The sequence below is a fragment of the Haliaeetus albicilla genome, chromosome 2, assembly GCF_947461875.1.
Source record: "Haliaeetus albicilla chromosome 2, bHalAlb1.1, whole genome shotgun sequence".
In the NCBI taxonomy this organism is placed as follows: Eukaryota; Metazoa; Chordata; class Aves; order Accipitriformes; family Accipitridae; genus Haliaeetus; species Haliaeetus albicilla.
Window position 1 is genome coordinate 41,632,328 of NC_091484.1, and position 20,562 is coordinate 41,652,889.

The following is a 20,562-nucleotide window of genomic DNA, read 5'->3' on the forward strand; positions in this document are numbered from 1 at the left end:
GAAAAGAACATGGTCCTATTATTTATGGCAGCTTTTGGGTTTTTTTCAGAGGTGATCTAAAGATGTGAATGTTTTTGTTCCCGTTATAATTGGAAAATGCTACTTGGAATGACTGTCTCAGTGAAAACCTTTATATATGGGGTTTATAAAGGAGCACCTTGTATTTTTGACAAACATTTAGGTTAATGTACAGGGAGAGTAATTTCTATACTGCCCCTTCCCCGAGTAAAACAAACTAACTTTACTTTATCTGATATCAAACCAAAAAATAAACACACATAAACTAGGAAATTAATGGACTTATTACGCTGACATCTCTAAGTCTAGGATAACTCTGCCCTGGAGGTCTGCTCTTAGGCAAAATGGCACTCAATATGCAGTTTGGTGTTAATGCTTATTATTATGAATGAGAGAATTAATTATAAATAGTCATAATGCTGTGCACTGTGTATGCAGGGGGGGTGGTTCTTAAAAACAGACTGAAGGTTGCTAATTAAACATATTTCTCATCTGGGATTCTGTGGCATTGAGTATCTTACACAACTGCTTTGGAGTTATTACATTTATCAAGCAATGTTTCCTAGTCTTGCCAGGAAAGAGCAAATGGAAACAGTAATTTAAAAGTGGAAATAACGTTGTAAACTTACATACTGAGCAAAAGAAAAGAGCAATAGCATGTGGGACAGTACATGTTTAAATATAGTTGCCTTACTGAGGGTTTTGGCGATTGATAATGAGTTGTTCGTTCTGATCTTTACAAATGCAAAACCACACGTTTACAAAATTGGGCTTGTTTAACATCTTAGCGGTTGTAAAAGTGATCTTCTCGTGAACACCTGGGTTCACACAAAAGTGGAATTACTAACTATTGTCTTTGCACAACTCTGTGTTTCAGGCCAATTTCACATTAGTCTTATGTCCCTGACAGTACAGGTCTGAAATAATGTGATAGCAATGTAAAATAAGGCTGTGAAAACCATATGTGAAATGCTAAAAAGAACAACAGAACCCTGTTGAGCTGTCTTCAGAGGAAAAGACTTGAATGTGCCCATGAATTATGAAGTGATCATCATAGCATTAATACTCCAACTTACAATTTGAAGCTGTATGATATTGCACATCAAGTACTGATACCAGTACTTGAAACCAAGAAGTTAAAGAACAATCTTCATTACTGATCCAATGTTCTTTGTAATATTTTGTATTAGGATTTTGTAATCTACTTACATATGCAAAGCAATGTCTGTCATAGGATGTCCAACCACCTTACTCAAGGTGATTATTTGCAAAATTTTGTTGAATGAAACTTGTGCCTGAGATGGCAGAGATCTGACAAGCATCAGTGAGAGGACAGAGGTTTTCTGCCTTGTGCTCACCTAGATGAGAGAAAAATCTAGTGTTTCTCAGATATGCTATATTTATTCCAATTTTAGTCGGTGCTATTTCGTAGGCTATTAACAAGAAATTGTTAATGAACAGTTCTTGGGTGGGAAAATTGTAATTTATCTGATGGCAATCAACCTAAATATTCTTGCAGACAATCGAGTAGAAAAAGCTTTTGAAAGTCTTCAAACAAGGAAAAAAAACCCTGTGACATTCTCTCTCACAATGTAGAGCTATTTTACACTGCTCCAATTGTTTGAAGAAAGCCTTAAAGCTTTTCCACCATATAAAACTGACCGTAGAATAAAAAAGAAGTTATGCTTTTCGTCAGTCTACTATAAATAACTTTCTAGGGTTATATCCATTGTTTCTCTTCCTTCCTGCGTTTCACCCAGCTCCTTTGCTGTCCAGCTGTAATGCTGTGACTAAAATGGACTTTCATTCTTGCGTGCTAGCATCGCACTCATAAGTGTATCAGGATGTCTCCTCAGTGCTGCCCACTTGAAGTATCTAGCTCTTCTGATTGAGTGTCTTCCACAGATTGCTGCTTGCGTTTTCAATGCAGGTCAGGGATTTTGGGGTTTTTTTTTCTTCTCTTTAAAGTTTTTTCTGCCACTGTTCTGCTCAGCGTCTCTCTTCCTTTCACTGTTTTCAGTATCTTCTGTAGTTCTGTCTCTTATACAGGGCTTGTTTTCATTCTTGTCCCCGTTACATTTGGGTCAGAAGATTAGTATCATGTTTAAATTTCTCTTTCTCTTCTTTCCTACAATACTGCAGTAATTCAGAATTGAAATGTTGCAGCACTTCACATTGCATTGGTAAACTCTATGTTTCTGATTGGTATAGCTAGGTGAAATGCCGTTGTATGTTGTTGGGCATGCAGCTTAAAATAGGTATCATGGTGACTGAATATTTATCAAAATAGCTTTGTCTGTATTCCTTTGGGTAGGTGCTTCCTATTCAAACTTTTGCAAATTCTCTTAGTCATTGAAAAAACAAAGACCTTCACTTTTTATGAAGAATCCCACATCTGTCTGTATGGGTCAGTTACAAAGGAAAAGCACTAAATGTATCATGGTCTGTTTAACTCAAGTGTGCTCCTTTATTCTGCAGACTTTGTCATGATTATTCATGTGTTTTCAGTGATTGACTTGTTTTGCAGTTAAATTAACAACTGAGCAAATATGGCAGATTTTTTTTTTTGGTTACCCCATTTTCATAGCATTTTTCTTAGTGCGCAGCGTCACAATTGCATGCAAGCTAGTGGGGGAGCGTGTGGACATGGTGAAGGGGAAAGCTGGTTGCCCTTTGCAGCAGCAGCGCGGTGTTGGGGCCCCTGGCCCGGCCACAAAGCTGGCAGTGAGAGCAACTGCCTGCTACTGCACGGTGGGCTCCTTGCCCTCCCTTCCCTTTTCCACCCTCTTACCTGGAACTTCCCCCAGGTCGTCCCTTCCCCATGATCCCACTTGACTCTTACTCTCTGCCTGGTGACTTAGGAGAATAGTTGATGCTTTCAAAAGGCTACGGTTCCTCAGAGGCCTGAGTCAGTTTAGAAAATAGAGCTTTGCTAAATCCTGTATGATTTGGGTCAACATTTTAAAGGCTTTGCAAGTAAAGGAAGTTGGATTGGGGGGGGGGGGGGGGGGGGGGCAGTAGTCGTGTATATTTTTATTTAAAAATAGAATATTATCTTCTGAAGGCCTTAAAAACTTTAATGGATGCATTTGCAGTTGAGGTGAAGGTGGAATACTGACAGTCACATTCTCTCTCAAGTTGTTAACAGAAATTTGCAGTAAATGTTTAATAATTACAAAGTTATTTCACCTCTCTAGTTCTCAAGTCTTCCCAAAAAATCCTTCTGTGTAAGGAGAAACTTGTGCTGGTTAATATAAAATGCAGCTTCATTCTTTTTGTCTTTATTCTTTTAGGTCATATTGAAGTTGTGAAATTACTCGTGGCTCATGGAGCTGAAGTGACATGCAAAGACAAGAAATCATATACACCCTTACATGCTGCAGCATCCAGTGGGATGATCAGTGTAGTCAAATATCTTCTGGATCTTGGAGTTGATGTAAGGAAGAATAAAAGTGATGCTTCTTTTTTTTTATCGTTTGAAATGCTCTTGTCAGTGTTGTACCACACTGTTTATTTAGGGGCAGGTTTTGAGATAGTGAAAATAGTATTTCCAAAGGTCTTCATTCACGTGGTTTTTTAGTTATAAAACCTCATTCCCCCAAGTAACTTAAAAGCCTTGCAGATTTTGCACAATTATTTGGAAATAAATTTGTATTTAGTAGTTTTTTCGTTCGTTTGGTATTTCTTACCCTTAGTTCATTGAACTGGAACTCAGGAAATAGGAATTCCGTTCCTAGCTTTGCCACACAATCCTTTTTGAACAGCAGGAAATTAAACTCTTTTGCTTCGCTTATTTGTAAAATATAGACGTTGCTGACTTTCTTACACCACAGAAGTTTTAGGAAATACTAAAAATTGTGAGAAACTTCAATACTACAGTAAGGAAGGCCATATTAATGCTGAAATGCAAAATAAATTAAAGGGCTGTATAGTACCTGCATGTAGAAAGTGTGTTAACAACAAACTGAAACTGTGTAAGAATTCTACATTGTGCGTCACATTATAGTCTTACAAGGCTGGAGAATGCTGCCAAAGTTCTATCCTGAGAAGTAGATCAGAATTCAGTATCATGTGTGCACAACAACAAATTCTATTTCTATATGTCCCCCCTCACATCCCCCCCCAAAAGTCCCTCTGACCTCTTGTTTTTAATGGAAACCCACAAATGCTGTTGAAAAACAACAGAGGTCCATGCTGTGCTTAGTCTGTAGTGTCTGTGCAAATTGCCATTCTTGGCATTTTTTTCTATGTGTGTGTTCTGTGAAGTTGCATATTGCATCCAGGAAACTAGTGTGGAGACAATTGGGGGAGGTTGTCTCACTTGTAAAGCAATCATACTCTTCCCTAGTACATACTTCTCAATCAAAGTACTACATCCAGAACTTGCTTTTAATTTCTGGTTTTGAAGATTTCCAAAACATAATGAAGAAGTTGTTTCATGATATGAGATTTTAATTTGTCATAATTAAATGCTGCAGTAATTACAGGTTTTTACCTGTAATTTTTGCCTACTAACTAATCTTGGGGTTTTTTTTCTCTGATAGATGAATGAACCAAATGCCTATGGAAATACTCCTCTTCATGTAGCTTGCTACAACGGACAAGATGTTGTAGTGAATGAACTCATAGACTGCGGTGCTAATGTAAATCAAATGAATGAGAAGGGTTTTACACCTTTGCACTTCGCTGCTGCATCAACACATGGAGCATTGTGTTTAGAGCTTTTGGTCTGTAATGGAGCAGATGTAAATATGAAGGTAGGTGAATCCAAAGCCATCCATTCACTCTTAAAGATGCAGTATGTGTTTATCAGAGGTAATTTTTCAAAATCATTGTTATGATAATGTTTAAAAGTTCCCACTGATTGATGGAGTACTTCTGTGAAAAGTACTATAGAAAAAATGAGTCAGTATGTTGCTTCAGGGAACTTGATCTGAATCTGAAAACATCAATGGGATGTAGTAAATAGCCCAAAAGGATAAAGAAAGATGACAATACTTTCTGGTCAATCTTGTTTATATTTATATGTCAGAATTCCACATAATTTGTCTTCCCTAGTCTATCCATGTGAGTAAAGCAAATCATATGGAAAAATGCAAAAGAACATGTTTTTCATAGAAATAAGCAGCATTAATGAAATCAAGGATATTTCAGAGAAATGTGTATGAACAGGCTAATTGATGCAGCAGTTGAGCTGATAATGTAAGATCCTAAAATCTAATTAATAAGGGAGAGTTGTGAAGGGTGTATTAAAAATACAAAGGTAAGTAGATTAGGCCAATGGAAAGTCTTAAACTGCTGGTTTTTTAATTACTCCAGCAAAACTTTGTGAGCAGAGTCAGTATATGTTTTACATCTCCATTTGGTCACAAGTCTTCGGCTGCAGAATATTCCTTAGAATCCAGTCTTAGTGCGGGTAGAATTTCTAATCCACCAAGCATAAAAACAAATTATAACTTATATCTTTTATTATCTTCTCAAGCGTGTAGGGTAAGGTCTTGAGATGTAAGAGAGAGATGTGAGACATCCTGTTTTCTATTAAGTTGATTTTTACTCTAGTAATGAAAAATTAACTGTGTTCAGAAATATTCAGTGGCAGTATCTGGTGTCTTGACAGGTTTCGGGCTGGGGGAAGTGGGAAATGGGTATGTGGAATCAAGAGTCCAAGTGTTCCTCTTACAAAATACCTAATTCCCTGTACTGTTGCCCACATGTGGTAGGAAGAGAATTATCTTTCCTTTTGTTTCTTAAAAATAAATAAATAAATCAATTCAACAGAGTTATGCCTGAATTTCAGCACAATCTAGATAAGAGGTGAATATTAGAATAGCTAGCATACCTGTTAAAAATCATGTGGTTTGTGGCTCCCTTCATGTAAGATATTCACACTGATTTTCAGCTAATTCTATAATACAATTTTATATCTATAGTTAGCACAAAATCTGTAGCCCACTGAAAATTTGGGAGTGATTTAAAAATAAGCTATTTGATATGGAAAAATCTTAGATGTATGTTACTGCTCACTTTTACATATACTTAAATGTGCAGCTCATTTAATGAAAATGTACTTAAACTCAGTTGTGGAAAAATTCATCACCAGAGTGCCCTGGAGAGGTAAAGAGCTCTGCTACAGGGTTTATTGTGAACTTGTCCTAAAATACATAGGTCATAGTCCATTTATTTTTGTTGCCAGCTTTCTGCTCTGCATAATGTCCCAGACTGGATATGACTGAGGGTTTAGCCTTACAGGGCTGACTTCCGTCCTACATTCTTGAAACATCATTTCTCAGTAATGTATGTTCTGTCATTAAAATAATCCCACAATGTTAAATATACTAATGATTATGTACGTATGTTACTTACACAAATAAGAACAAAAGAGAAACATAAATATTACTAAGCAAAGAATTACTGTTTTCCTATATGCTGGCTTGCAAGGGTTCGTGACTTTGTGCCTATTTGCGATGTAGAAGAAAGAAGTGGGGAGGGCTTCATTTCAGACAGATGTGCAGCAAGTAATGGTGATTGGGATTTTTTGGCTGTTTGTTTTCAAATACACCTTAATTGTAGGTTAGGAATGTAAATGAAAAACTTCCAACATTCTGTTAGGATAATTAAACACTGTTAAAGTTATAATCTTTATGTTTGAACTTAAAATAAGAATCTTTGTTTTACATACGGTGTACACTGTAGATACTGACTACATTTAGTCAGTTATAACACTAAGAAACCTTAGAAATTGTGCAAAGAATGGCTAATATTTTCAAAGTGACTGGCAAAGTTCCTGAATTCTTTGAAGTTTATAATGTGGGTGAACTTTTGTTTGGATGTGACTAAAGATGTTTTAACATTACAGAGAGGTATTGTTGCCTGCCTTCCCATTCCATTTTAAGTTATGGGATCCAAAGTATAGATTAGTTGGTTTATGTAACTTTAAAAAAAAAAAATCATTGGATTTGGTATGGGTAAACCCAGGTTTTCTCTTAAGCTTACTCTGAGATGACAGAATCATTTTTTCTGAAACGTGATAGTGATGGGGCTAGGAAATGCAGCCTGAAGCATATCAGAGAGCTGAGAATTTCAGCTAAGTCTAAGAGCTTAGTAAAGATTTGGTTACTGAACTTAGCCTGCTTCAGAAGAAAATGTCTTCACAGTGGAAACGGTTAACATCTTTAGCTATAGGTTGGCTGTAATTTAAAATGTGTTAATTTAGTAATTATCAAAACTGTTAAGTGCAAAATTAAGCAAGTGGGGTTGTGTAGGGATTTTAAGCAATTACGGCTTGAAAACACCATTTATCCCATGTTAACACACAATGTGTCTCTGTTGTAATTCTGCTAATAGCATTTCTGTGGATTTATACCAGTATGACTGAATATGCACCTGAAGGTATGAACAGCCTTACTTTGTATATGAAAATTGACTGCTTGCACTGGTGAAAAGTGCAAGAACCGAGGCAAAAGAAAATAATTTCCAAGTCACCTTCTGCTTCCCTGGAAAGGCCTATAAGGATAAATCTTGGATTTAATCAGAAGAACAATCCCTAAGAAATAGCAAAGGGGAATTGAATTAGAATATGTTGTGTAGCTAAGAATAATTTGTAGAGTTAAAATGGGGATACTTTTAGAGTGTTCTAAGTATGTATTGAAACCAAGCCTCTTCAGTTTCTTAATACTGAGGCTGAAGTTTAAAGTAGTTCTTAAAATTGTGACAAGATTTATTTTTTCATCATAATTATATTGCTTGTGTAATCTGATTCAATAGTTCCCTCCCGTGTGCAACTCCTGTGTTTTTAGAGGTAACAGAGTGAGTATGGATGGTAATCTAAGTGCAGACTAGACAGTACTATTAGAGCACTCCTGCTGTGGATGACCTAGTGGGGAGAGCAAAGGGGAAACACTTCTACTCTTGATGGCAGATGGAGGGTCAGTGCTTGTGTGTATCTGTGGATGCTGGCCTCATCTCAAGAAGGGAATATGTAGCAAAAGATAATGGAACAGTAGAAATATGTTACATGCTTTTAATCACCTGTGTAGGCAGAGGACATCATTTCATACTTGTTTTTGTAGCCTTGTCAGTGTCCATATAGTACTGTAGAACAGTGAGTGAATCTTGCTAAGTATTGCTCATTACTGCAGCACGCTCTCCTTGCTATTCAGGATTTCCATGCATGGAAGAAGGCACTGAAATAAGTACATAATAGGACAGTATTAATTGTTTTATGGACCCCCTTGCTGCTTGAAATTTCAGTGACCGAAATAGAAAAAGTATTTTACTTCTGTTGGTGATACTAGAACATGAGGATTATTGCTTAGGGGAAAATTTCACTTGGAGGAATGCTGGGACATGATAGACCCACATTTTCCCTGACCCTCAGTAAAGCTCAGTAGTCTGAGTACAGTTAATGTCTGAGTAATCATTTGATAGAACACCTTGCGCTGTGTGTTAATTCCTTCTGCCCAATAGCAATTACTGTTCTTAGCAAATTTCATATGATCTTAAGTACTTTGTTTCCTCTAGCAATAGAGGAGATTCGGGTGATTTCTTTCCTATACCACACTTAACATTGAGTTTCAGTGAAGGCAACAAAAGTTACCATTAGCCCATAGCTATTCTGTCATGTGCTCTGATCCTATCTGATCTTGTAAAATCAGACAGCTGTAGTTAATATTTAGATAGAAGACCTTAAAGGCATAAAAAAAGGAAATTGAAGCACGAGGTTTGAAGATACCTCCTTATGCAGTCCAGCCTCCTGGCATCTCGGGAAACAGTTCTTTGCTCAATAAATAGAGCCTTGCTGTTTCATTGCTTAAAGAACTCTGGCTACTGGTTCTCATTCTATATATCCTTCCCTAGTGACAGTGTCTGAGAAGGGAATTCTGAATGTGATCCTGTACCTAGCAGTTCAGCTTCAACATGGAAATTATCACCTTCATTCAATTTTGTACCTGTTCTGTGTTTATATGTTGATAGACAACTGTGTGTTATGTTATTCCTGGGTTGCAAAGGAACCTGAGACTCTAAGACTGGACAGAGGCACTGTGGATAATCGAATCCATTGTCTTAGAAATCTACATTAAGTGCCTTTTTAAGTAAATTTGAGCAGAGTAAATGTAAAAATCCATTATTGATCGTACTGTGGTTTCTCATTTACAACTGGAAGATTATTTTGTAGCTTATTTTGATGTCCTTTCCAAGATCTTACTCAAGTTGTCTTGTGAGGGTTCTCACTTGACCACCGTGCTCCTTAGTTTCTAATACTGTCACCTTAAGTTATTCTTATGTCCTTGTAAGGTACTTTATTAATGTGCTCAGTGACACTTGGATTTACTTTTTTCTGCTCTATCTTCCTACTGTTCATTAGCCTTCCTTTGAGATACAGATTTAGCATATCTGAGCCAGTGAGATTGCAGGCTTCTTTATCTGAGCCCTTAAATTCTTCTGTCTGTTACTTCACTAATTTCCTTTCTTTCTCAAAGTTTCCCCTTTTAAAGTTTAGAATATTAGTTACCAAAGCAGCTTTTAGTCATTCACTCTAACAAAGCTTATTTTATGTGAAATTTATTTAAATTGATTGATTCTTCAGCTTAAAGAAGGAGAAAAGTGAGGGAAAGAGACAGCAGATGTGTACCAGTTGTTTTAAAGGAGGAGAATATTAATGGTTGGATAAACAGAGTAGAACTAAACTGTGGGGAGAAAGATGAAAGGTAAACATTAGAAGAAAATTCTCTTTGTAAGAAAATCAGAGCATAGAGAATGCTTGGGGAAGTTGTCACTTACGATGTGTTTATTTGGCCTTTTATTAAGGCCTCCAATGACAGAAGTAAATCGATTGTCCAATTCCTCAGGTGAATTTCAACCCCATGTTCTGTGTTTCTTTGTGTCTGCTATGGATATGTGGATGGGTCTTCTGGATTATTTGCAGTCAAAGATATCTGCTAGCTGAAACATCTGGAGATAACCTGGGTGTCATTATCAGGTGTTTTATTTCTTTCAGTCTAGGTCTGAGAAGACAATGTTTCCCATAATTGCATTGTTCTAGATGGTGTATCCTGCTCTGTGCAGTGACACAACTAAAAACTCCACATCCAACCCTAAAAAGGTCTCCAGCAGACTTTCAGTAACAGATGCATAGAAGCTTTGCCATTTGGTTCCAAAGGAAGAGTAAAGATGGGAAGACACTTTTGCACATGACAGCAGTTCGTGATATTTCAATACATATGTTCATATTGTATGTTCCCCCTACCATCTTTGTCTTTTTTAACTTTGTATTTTGTGAACATTTCATACTCTTCAAAGCTAACATTTAAAATTTAAAGATGTGGTACGCATGTGCATCCAAGAGTGCTTTTATTTTCTGAGTGTCATGTTTGCAATTTTTTGTGTGTATTTGTAGGAACTTTTTTCTGCAGTAGAGCTTTCCCATTACCTATGATAAAGTACAGGGAAGAAAAAAATCATTCTAAAGTAAAACAACAGAAAAAAAATGTTTTTTTAAGTGCATTGAGATTGTGCTATTAAAAATTGAAATTCCCTTATGCATTACTGTTGGCCTACTTGAAGGACATCTTTACTGGGTGAATGACTTAAGTGCACTTATTTGATATGTGTGTCAAATCTATAGTACCAATTATGGTTGAATAGTTTTACCTTAGGATTACTTGTGGTTTATGATAAATTGCTTACAAATATCATTTTACAGAAATTTCCATGAAACACATGAGCTTTTCAATGTGTTGTCTTCTAATATAATGTGTAAACCTCCATAGTAAATACAGCTACCTTCTTTCAAGAAACAAACAATTTAAAGAAGCACTGTTTTGTTTTAGACTTGGGTGGGGGAGGAGTTGAACATAGGCTTGTTGCTAAAGTTGTGTACTGTCATCATCCTCTGGAGAGTGATTATCCTAAAGGCATAACTGTGAGTGAGTGGGCATCACTGAGTTGTCACTCACAGCTGGAAGAGCTGTGATTAAGAGCAGCTCTTTTGAAAAGCTTGCCATGTCATGCTGACTTGTCACTGCCAGCATCTGTCTTGCAGAAGTGCATAGAAACAATGTAAAAGAGGGAGTAGAGGGGAGAGAAGAGAAAGTAAAAGAATGTCCTTTTTCTGTTGGGTTTTTTTTTTTTTCAGTTCTCGTAGATTACTGTTACTGACCATAAGTAAACACTGGGGTTTTTTTTCTTTTCCAGAGTAAAGATGGGAAGACACCTTTGCACATGACAGCAATCCATGGTAGATTTTCAAGATCTCAAACCATCATTCAAAATGGTAAAAAGGGCAAGGGAGTAGTTATGTCATCAGCTTTCCAGTATTATGAATATTTTCCTCCTCTTATATTGGTAACAATGTACTGAATTTTTTTTCATATCCAGTACTAGTTCAGTTAATGGTTGAGTCTGGCATATCTGCTTTTAAAGTTTGATAAGTTATGTTGAAGAACTGTTTATTTTTTCAGAATGCAGGAAAATATGTTAATTTCTCTTCCATAACTTAGGTTGCAGAAAGTTTGTCCCATATGGTTACATAATAAAATGCTTCTCTCCATTTTGCTTATTATTAATACTAAATACCACTGAAAGCTGTATAGATTTTTAAAACCAAAGTAGTCATTCATGGACAATTATTGATGTTGCTTAAATTATCATCAGTGCTGTTTTTCTAACAAAGTATTTGTATGCCTACGTATATTCTTACTTAGTAATTACTTTTTATTACAGGAGCTGAAATAGACTGTGAAGATAAGAATGGAAATACTCCTTTGCACATAGCAGCTAGATATGGCCATGAGCTATTAATCAACACTCTGATTACGAGTGGTGCTGACACTGCAAAGTAGGTAACTTTATTGACATGAATGCAAGCTGAGAGAATTTAGAAATTTATTTATTAGATTAACAAGATTAGTATGATTTTTTTTAATACTGTCTTCAACTTGAAATAGGAAATACTTTGTGTATTATCCTGTACTGTACTTTTAAGTAGCTACTCAGTACATCACAATTTGTACAAAAAGAAAGAGAAATAGATTTTCTTCTAATGTATTTGAAGTAGAAGTGCTGAAAGTTTTAATAGGCTGTTGCACTGACTTAATGCATCCTGCTGGCTTGTAAGAAAGCATTTAATAGGTGAAGTTTTCCTATGGCTCAATATTCTAATGAGGTGGTTTGCTGAACCCACCATGCACTTTGCCACACAGTCATGTTTGTTTTATGTTAATTATAATGAAACTGTGATACCTGATTATGGTGTATCTTAGGCGGGGTATACATGGGATGTTTCCTCTCCATTTGGCAGCATTAAGTGGATTTTCAGACTGCTGCAGAAAGCTCCTCTCATCAGGTAGGATACTCTTTAAAAATCTTATGGCTGCTTTGTACTTCGTTTTTTTTATTCCATAGAATAGCTTTTAATTAAGTCTTAATTTAGTAATACATAAAAATCTTTATAGTTTACTAGTAGCCTGGGGCCAGTGCTTGTTTTTTTAATGAATAGTCTATAGTTAAAGTGAATGCAGACTTCTACAGAAGCAATTTAAAAAAAAAAAAAAACATCCAAATTGAAATAATACATCTATAACTTTTTAAATGTTGTGGTTTTGCATTTTAAGTTGGCCATAGATGTGGGATGACTGTTTCAGACCATAATGCGACTTCAAGGAGAAAGACTACTGTTGTCTTAAATGACTTTATGGAGCATCCTCCATTTCCCTTCCATGGTGTCTTTAGCTTAATACAGATCAGTCTATTCCTATCTTTTCCTTTAGTGGGTATCTAATAGCTCTGAAGACTCTGTGGGCTGCTACATTAAGAAACTGTTGCATTAGTGGTTTATTGTTAATTAAATGCAACACAAACTGCACTCTGCTTTCATTGTTTGATTCCTTCCTGAAGTTGCAGAGGGTTGTAAGGTTATTACTTCCCTTGTTGTCCATAGTCTGCTCTGGTGTAAATTCTGAGCTCTTTGAACCATTGCATTTCTGAAAAAGATCTGTCTGGAGGATTGTGGAAGTTTCAGGAACAGAAGAAGAATATAAACTAAATGGTTCTACATTAATCTGAAGGCACTTCATGTTTTTTGAAAAAAGAAAAGTGGGGAGCAGAGGGTTGCGGAAAAGGAAGAGTCAGAAGTTGCTTACCTAGCTTTATATTGTCTGCTGGGGAAGCCTGGGAGAAGAACTAAAGGAGTATAACTAAAACTACCACTGATAAGGCTTTTTATTTCACTGTCCTTCATGGACAAGCTTGCAAGGATTCACTCCAGGAAAGAACTATCCTCTAGTTAACTATATTTCCATTGGATGCATTCAAAATGAGGAATATTCTGGCGCTTTTTCCTTTTTCCACATGGTGCTGTGCTGGCTCTGCCCTTACTGGAGATTCAGTATGGCAAGGGAATCCCTGCAGAAGACTTGCAAGTGGTTTCTGTGACTTGTACATGAGTTGAGCAAACTTGGATATAAATCTAGCCTAGAGCAGATAAGGACTCAAAGAGTACGTACAGCCTTCGGACTGGAAAGACTAGATACTGCTAACAGTTTACTAATACATGCTCTTGGTGCAGGGATTGGTATCTGCAGATTATGTGCCCTTTTGGTTTTGGGAGGAGGAGTCTCATTTATGTAAATAAGAATCTCTGATTTTTAAATTCATTAATATTCATGTGCAGACCTTAAAAAAAAAAAAAAAATCAATCTGCCTTTTCCCTGTACTGAATGACACTTAAGTAGTTTGTGGTGTTAGACAAGCAACCTAGGGATGTGGAAAGGCATCAAAGACTACTTTTCAAATCAGATTGGTAAACTATCTTAAATTGTTTGCTTTATATCACTGCCTATTGAAATGGGAGGAGAACGTAGTGGCTCATACAAATGCTATGTTTTGGGGGATATGGAGTAGGAAAACAGTCTTGAATAGTAGTACTCATGAATAAAACATCCTGTGTTGTTCACTATTTGTCATTGTTGAACAATTCTTAAAAAGAAAAAAAAGAAAAAAAAATTGCATTCCCAAACAAAAGTACCAAAACAAGAGCAAGACTCTTAGGACAATATAGTAGTTTTCTCAAACCAAAAATGTAGCTTTGAAACCTGATTTAAATAGTAATCTTCATGTCAAAGTATATGGTTAGATATGGAATTGCACAGTTACAGTTTGTGATCTCAAATATGAAGTTCCATAGTTCATACATTTGGGGAAGATAAAACTACAATGTTCTCTAAAGGACTCCTCTGTAAATAATTGCTATTTGCAGCCTTCACTCCAGCTTAACAAAGTTCTTTCTCTGGGACTAAAGAGCTAAACTCCAGGATGAAATATAAGTAGCTTCTGGGTTTAGTAATGCTGACATCCCCCTCTTTATTTAAAAAGAAAAATAAAAAAGAAAAATCTCTGCGTAACACTGATAAATTCTAGCATACTTTAAAATTTTCCTATTACCTTCATATATTTTATATTCAATACTAAATTACGCAGAAAAATTAGCAGACAAATAGGATAGGAAAGAATATAGCCTCTTGCCTCAGTGCAGCTAATTGTCTTTTACCTTATGCCTTTCAGTTTTACTTGAACGCCTGTTTTTCAAAATATTACGAATAGCAATGAAGTGTTTCAAATGAAGTAAATTTTCAGTGCTTAAGTGCTTTTTTGCAAATAGCTGTTAAGTTTGCTTAGCAAGCATTTCTCTTAAGAGTACATGAGAGCAGTTTTGTGAAAGGCGGTGTTACATAATGATTTTAATTGATTTATAGGTTTTGACATTGACACACCAGATGACTTTGGCAGGACTTGTCTTCATGCAGCTGCAGCTGGAGGGTATGTAAAAAAACATTCATGCTTTCATATTTAGTGTTCTTTTTTCAATTGCTGATCATTACTGTTCTTCATTATTTCCTTTCTGTGCTTTGCCTGCCCTCTCCCCTTGGAATTTATGTAAACGTTAAAATAATTTCAAGATGGATTCTATCTACAAACAATAAAAATAAATTAAATATTCAGCTCAATAAGTAATTATTGGAGTACAGTGTCCAAGTATCATCAGCCTTACCTTAGGTTTATGCTTGGGGATGAACTGAATTTTATTTTAAATTCCCATGGATGATGATGTTTTTAGAATTTACAGCATTCAAAGATGGCATGCCCAGCTAAGATCACTGTAGGACATGAGGTGGAGAACAGCAACTTTGGGAAATATGTTTTTACCATATCCATAAGCAAAAGATCAATCTAACTAAATTAAAAGCCATAATTAGATTCCAGAGTTTAGGTGGATGAAGTAGTCAGAACTACTTGCTCATCACTTAAGTTGTGATCCATATTGATTATTGTTATTGTATTGTAGGTTTTCTATAGCAGCTACTCAAAATTGCCTGGAAGAATTGGGTAATAAATTTCATGATACACTTTGTGGGACACAAGAACTCCATGATATTGATATTTTCATTTTTCTGTTTCAATGTTGTTTAAGTAATACCGTTAAGTAATCATTCTAAGTCAAAGGATACTTGATAGATACATCCTTGTTGCAAATGATTAAGGTTAAAATGCTATCTTTTCATATAAAAACACATAATTTGTGACACATTCCCTCATTCATCTCCAGTTTAGGAAAGTTACTAAGATAGTGTTTGAACCATAAGCAGTATTGTACATCTATTATAATGATCATGCTCTATTGAAAATTAATTACACTAAAAAGTAGAATATTTATGTTGCAACTTACATTTGGCCTTTAAAAATATACATTAAAAACTTGCCTCTGTGCTGGAATCCTGGTAGCAAAAAGCATGTGACATGCAGGTGTTTTTGTTTGTTTGCTTTAAAGAATTGAAATTTCTATTAAAGTAGGTTAATGTTTATGTGCTTTTATGCATGCCAATTGATATCAATAAAATTTCCATATATGGACTTGAACTAATTTGAATTCTTTCCTGGTTTGGTCCTGCAGTTATGAAATTTATTTTACATATAAAAATATACTTATCAAACTTGTCATATGATAGTTCAGTTCAATTAAAAATAATGTATGAGATGTATATATGTAGCAGCTCTGATATTTGCAGAGGCCAATATTGAGGAAATAAAATTTGCAATCACAAGTAATATTGCATTAATTTAATAGGAATTTGGAGTGCCTAAATCTTCTGCTAAACACTGGTGCAGACTTCAACAAAAAGGACAGATTTGGGAGGTAAGACATTCTAGATTTGTATATTGTAAAGGGCTGTTAAAGGTATTACAGAAGTAGCATATTGCTATGTGCTCAAGTCTGTGTGTTCCAGTTCAACTGTTTTTTAAGATAAGATGTCTGTAATAAACTATGTTTTGGCATATGTTATCAAAAGTTACAAACATGCTTTGTTTATTGTGTTTTGTTAAGTAGGTGTTTAGTCTTGTTTTTAAAGACTGAGTTCCATATTCAAATGTAATTTTTACAAGCCTTTTTTGCTTATAACGTGGATCTAATGAGTTTAAATTGCTCTCATCCAAGGACATTAGTGGTGTTTTCGAAATAATGTATGTCAAACCTATAAATCTGTTGCTATTTCTAAGCTTATTTTTAATTTAAAAATCCTTTTTTTTTTAACTGCTTCACTTTTTTCCTTTCATTATATCCAGCCCTTTCTGTTTCCTAGTTTGTGCTCCGAACTCTTTTGGAATGACTTTAATTTCTATTTTTAGTATAGGATTATTTAAGTTTAGATGGCATGATCAGTACTTGTGTAAAATTTCACATCACATCATGGAAAATATGATTTTCAGGATGTGAATGGCAGGAGTAGGACTTGAGGAGAATGTTATGGATCCAAAGTTGTATTTTGCTTTAAATTTCACTTCCATTCTTTTCTGAGAAAGGAACAACTATCTGTCATAACTTTTGCCATTGAAAGTTGGGGGGGGGGTGTCATTTTGGTTTGGTTTTGGTTTAATGTGCATGTTATATAGAGCAATTATTTCAGGAGAGGGAAAAGATTAAAATAGTTAAATATTGAGAGAAATGGGAAAAAGTAATTTTAAGGGAGAGGGAAGAGGTAGGACACACTAAAGTGCCTGACTGTCTCCTCAAAATTGAGATATTTATAGTAGCGATCTTTTTTTAAAAATAGAAAATGGAATTCTGAGTCATCTTGCTGCTTTTGAAATTTTATCCAAACTGGTTTATTTAGAGAATTGTTTATGTATTTGAAGCTGGAATAAGTTTCCCCTGAGATTATACATCAGTACTAATATTTCACCATTTTATTATAAGAAGACAAGGTATATTTTTAAAACTTTTTTTAACAATACCTCTGCTATGTTAGTATAAGTAAAAATAAATAAATAATGTTTGCCTCTCTTAGACAAAGTTCTGATGTCGAAAACATCTACTTGTTAATTGTTGTATTTTATTTTGACCGTGTTTAGTTGCTATGCAGTTCTTAGTTTTGTCTGTATTTTTCCATGTGGCTTGAAGTTACTTAACTAAAAATATTTCTATTGTAAACTTGATTTTCCTCTGTATGTTTACACAAGAAAATTCATATAAAGCTTCCCTTAATACAAAGTTTGTGCATATTTTGGCTGGCAAATAGACCTCCTAGATATTGTTCTGCATTATTAAATGGCCCCTAGAAAATGGCCTCATTTTTTAATATCGTAATGATGCATTCTTCACCACAAATACTTGTTAAAAAATGTAAGGAGGATTTAAGTTTCATTTTATTTTGCTTTTTCTGTCTCTATAGTATTATTTTGCTGTTATTTACCATTGTACTTTTTATTTAAATGTGTACTAAAGAACTCCACTCCATTATGCTGCTGCCAATTGTAATTATCAGTGCCTGTTTGCCCTTGTGGGATCTGGAGCTAGTGTGAATGACCTTGATGAGAGGGGTTGTACACCTCTGCACTATGCAGCTGCATCAGACACAGATGGAAAGTAAGTGGAATGCTTTGTACTAAAGCTTTTCTCCTTAGAAACATTTGAGCTGTGACTTTCGTGTATGTTCTGCCTTCAGATTTGCCAAATGCATTTTTTATATTTTTAAAAATTAAACTTGACAGTGGATTGTTCATTGTATATAAATTATTTTATGTAACAAATATTTCTGAGAAAAATGAACAATAGTAAAATGTATTGTAATTTTTTGGTTACGTCTTAAAATGCGGATGTCCTAATTCAGGAATTCATTGGGAATAAAGTTTTTAATCCCACCTGCTGTGTAGTGGTTGAGTAAATATTGTTTGTGGGAGTTACTATGACAGTTGTGAGCAGTAGGGTCATTTTGCTTTAAAATCAAATTCTCATGAAGGATGCTGTGTTTTAGGAAGGGTTCTTAATGTTGCCCCTAAATCTGTGTAGTCAGAAATACAGTGTAAAACTAGACTGTGAGTTACAGTAGGCCTACATCAGGATAGAAATTAACTTGACATATCAGTATAAGATGCCTTATTATTTGGTGTTTGATTAAACTATTCATGTTTGGTATTACAACTGTATGTCCTGTTAGTGTAGATTTTTTACACTTCTATTAATGAAATACATCCAGAAGCTTTCAGGCATCCACAAATGCCTCTTGCGTGTGTTTATTTTGTAACTAATGGTTATATTTAACATAGTTATTAATGACGTAAATGCTTACATGCAAAGCTTATATAAGGAGCACAGAATTGATGAGGCTAGTTAAGCTCCAGATGTTGTACTCTCCCCAAGTCTCCTCAAAATATACCACTTGCATGTTCACACACTCACATACACAGGTCAAAACAAGCTGGTGTGCAGCATGGCATTTCAAGTGCATAGGGTGACACCTTCACTGGAAAAGAGTGCCGCTTAGTGCTGTATCATCTTGTTTTAATATAGCACTTTTTAAAAGGTGAGGTAGTAATAGGAATGAGGTGGCATATAACTTACAGATTGGGTTTTGAGGGATAAATAAAGAATACTTTCATGGTGTCCTGGTTTTGGCTGGGATAGAGTTAATTTTCTTCCTAGTAGCTGGTATAGTGTTATGTCTTGGATTCAGTATGAGAAGAATGTTGAGAACACACTGATGTTTTCAGTTGTTGCTAAGTTCTCTTTAGACTAAGTCAAGGATTCTTCAGCTGCTGATGCCCAGCCAGCAAGAAGGCTGGAGGGGCACAAGAAGGTGGGAGGGGACACAGCCAGGGCAGCTGACCCAAACTGGCCAAAGGGGTATTCCATAGCATGTGATGGCATGCCCAGTATATAAACTGGGGGGAGTGGGCAGGGGGGTGCGGATCGATGTTTGAAAACTAGCTGGGCACTGGTCGGCGAGTGGTGAGCAGTTGCATTGTGCATCACTTGTTTTGTATATTCCAATCCTTTTATTCTCATTGTCATTTTATTGTTGTTATTATTATCATTATTAGTTTCTTCCTTTCTGTTTTATTAAACTGTTCTTATCTCAACCCACGAGTTCTACCTTTTTCCTTTGGATTCTCTCCCCCATCCCATTGTGGGGGAGTGAGTGAGTGGCTGCGTGGTGCTTAGTCTCTGGCTGGGGTTAAACCACAACACATGGCCATTTAACTAATATTTAAAGTACATGCCTTTTTTATGTAAAGCCAAATTTAAAAATGAAATTCTCTGCTGCTTTTTAGATATACTTTTAATTCCTTCTGGAGTTTGTTGAGATAATTTTACTTTAATTGCCCTCTTATGAGTTGAGCTAGGATTAATTTTAGCTTCACAGTTGCTCTGAAAACCTCCAGACTATAATGGTTCTTCAGATGACACCATTTTGCCATCTGTCTTATAAAAGGCACAAGCGAGAATGATGGCAATACTGCAGAGCTTTGGGAGATAACTCAAAGAATTGTCTCTGGAACCCACGCAATACTGCCCTTCTGATTAACAGTTGGCTCTCTGGAAGAGGCTGCAGAGCAGTATGGCCTGAGGAGAAGCTTTTTATATTGATGCAGCAAGATGATTAGTAACAGCTGGAAAACCAGTACTGCTCAGCTCATGTTCAAAATAGGAATGAAGCTAAAAATGGTTACTGAGTTGGAATATAAAGCCTGGGAAAAAAATGTAAGGAAATTATCTATATAGAATTCCAAAGATCTTTATGTGCATTTTTACAGTCTTTGTTCAGACATCTTTAAAGACAGATTTTAGGGACAAGGATGTTTTTGTTGAAAATTATTTTCCGGTTTGTTCCTGTTTGGAAGTGTTTCTTTTGTATCTTTAACACATGCTTCTGATCTGGAACAAACACCAGTAAGTGTCATTTTGACAAGACTAGAGAGAGAAACATGATCGCAGAATGAGATAAACTAAACAGTATCTTAGGGGAGTTAAAACCATGCTTTTTCTATGTTAGAATTATTTAATAGACAGTACACCAATAAATAAATGGGAAATAAATTTAACTTCTCTGGGCTTTCAGAAAGGTTGATTAATCTCCTTTTAAAGAGGCCTGTTGAGGACAGTTAGGTATACAAAAGATGCAAAGTTAACCTCTTTCCTGGATGAGAAGAAACAGCAAAAACAATTATCTCTTTTGTATTGGAAAGAATGGTTGCTTCCTGCAGTGTATTTAG

The 20,562-nt window shown here is 35.6% G+C and overlaps 1 protein-coding gene across 4 annotated transcripts in view; it reads left to right on the forward strand.

Annotated features, from left to right (window-relative positions):
* The window catches only part of ANKRD28 (ankyrin repeat domain 28), a 128,629-nt gene that overhangs the window by 86,221 nt on the left and 21,846 nt on the right, over positions 1 to 20,562 (forward strand). For all 4 annotated transcript variants that reach the window (XR_011322402.1, XM_069772337.1, XM_069772347.1 and 1 more), the window contains exons 7-14: positions 3,312 to 3,454; positions 4,563 to 4,775; positions 11,212 to 11,290; positions 11,740 to 11,854; positions 12,279 to 12,361; positions 14,769 to 14,832; positions 16,139 to 16,207; positions 17,795 to 17,935. Coding sequence is in view for 3 of the 4 variants with exons in the window: in XM_069772337.1 (XP_069628438.1) it covers positions 3,312 to 3,454; positions 4,563 to 4,775; positions 11,212 to 11,290; positions 11,740 to 11,854; positions 12,279 to 12,361; positions 14,769 to 14,832; positions 16,139 to 16,207; positions 17,795 to 17,935 (907 nt within the window). In the remaining variant the exon portion in view is untranslated. The remainder of the gene's footprint in view (positions 1 to 3,311; positions 3,455 to 4,562; positions 4,776 to 11,211; positions 11,291 to 11,739; positions 11,855 to 12,278; positions 12,362 to 14,768; positions 14,833 to 16,138; positions 16,208 to 17,794; positions 17,936 to 20,562) is intronic.